Raw genomic sequence first — 1,094 nt, 5'->3', positions numbered from 1 at the left:
ATATATATATATATATATATATATATATATATATATAAATATATATAAAAATAAAAAAGTAAATAAAACGCAACCAATGAAAACAGAATATCATTCAGAAAATATATATTTATTAGGAACCCAGGCATAAATAGAGTTCAAAACTCGGGTAATGATATCAAACTGTCCAGTACAACAGGATGTAACAGAATTTGCTGCTAACATCTAAATAAGAGACATCATCAACATCATTTTAAGAGGCAAATTACCATCTTTTTATAATGCCAACTCAAAATTTGCAAAATGGGAGGTGGGCAACAAATCAGAAAACACTTATCTTTCTATAAGAAATGCATAGCGAACATCAATTTAGAAACCAAAGACTTTATTGTGAAGACAGGAGTGTGTTCTAATAACAAGCTAGTACAGTCTTGGATTCATAATTTTTATGTATTGTTGTCTTCTACCATGATCATCTTTCTACAGCCTCATGTTAAAAGTACGTCTGATGCTCTTCTGCCAGTAACTGCACAGTGAGTGGACACGAAGGATACAGAAGTCCTAACCGCCTCTTCCAAGCATACTCTAAATTAAAAAAAAAAAAAGAATTTATGTTTACAGAAACCATTTATTAATTCCAATGTAAAACATTAATTTGGGTGTTAATATGTATAGCTAAAATTTAATTTAAGTCACAAAACACCACCTCTATGAAGTCTAGCACTCACACAGGAAAGGAAAGAGTTTATAGAAAAAAAAAACAGGAATAAATAACATACATCGACTACATAAGATGTCTCATATTGGAATTCACTTAGTAAGTAATCTCTAGTTCGCCCAAAATGGAATACCGTATTTTCCGGCGTATAAGACGACTTTTTAACCATGAAAAATCTGTGCCAAAGTCGGGGGTCGCCTTATACGCCGGGTACCGGTACTTACCTGCAGGTTGCTTCGCGTCCTGTGCAGCTTGCGCGAGTCCTCCTGTGCAGCTACGCGAGCCTGCACAGTAGGACGTGAGCCCGGATTGGCTCTCCAGTGGAGGGCCCGGATTGGCTCTCCAGTGGAGGGCCCGGATTGGCTCTCCAGTGGAGGGCCCGGATTGGCTCTCCAGT

The 1,094-nt window shown here is 37.3% G+C and overlaps 1 protein-coding gene across 3 annotated transcripts in view; it reads right to left on the bottom strand.

Moving 5' to 3' along the window:
- Positions 1–88: 88 nt before the first annotated feature.
- Positions 89–1,094, bottom strand: part of CHCHD3 (coiled-coil-helix-coiled-coil-helix domain containing 3) — an 88,260-nt gene continuing 87,254 nt past the window's right edge. For all 3 annotated transcript variants that reach the window (XM_072401846.1, XM_072401848.1, XM_072401847.1), the window contains one exon: positions 89–564. In XM_072401846.1, the coding sequence (XP_072257947.1) occupies positions 541–564 (24 nt within the window). In that variant the 3' untranslated portion in view covers positions 89–540. The remainder of the gene's footprint in view (positions 565–1,094) is intronic.

The sequence above is a fragment of the Pyxicephalus adspersus genome, chromosome 2 (assembly GCF_032062135.1).
Source record: "Pyxicephalus adspersus chromosome 2, UCB_Pads_2.0, whole genome shotgun sequence".
Classification (NCBI taxonomy): domain Eukaryota; kingdom Metazoa; phylum Chordata; class Amphibia; order Anura; family Pyxicephalidae; genus Pyxicephalus; species Pyxicephalus adspersus.
Note: the sequence above shows the minus strand (reverse complement) of the source record. Positions and strands in the feature narration are given on the sequence as shown.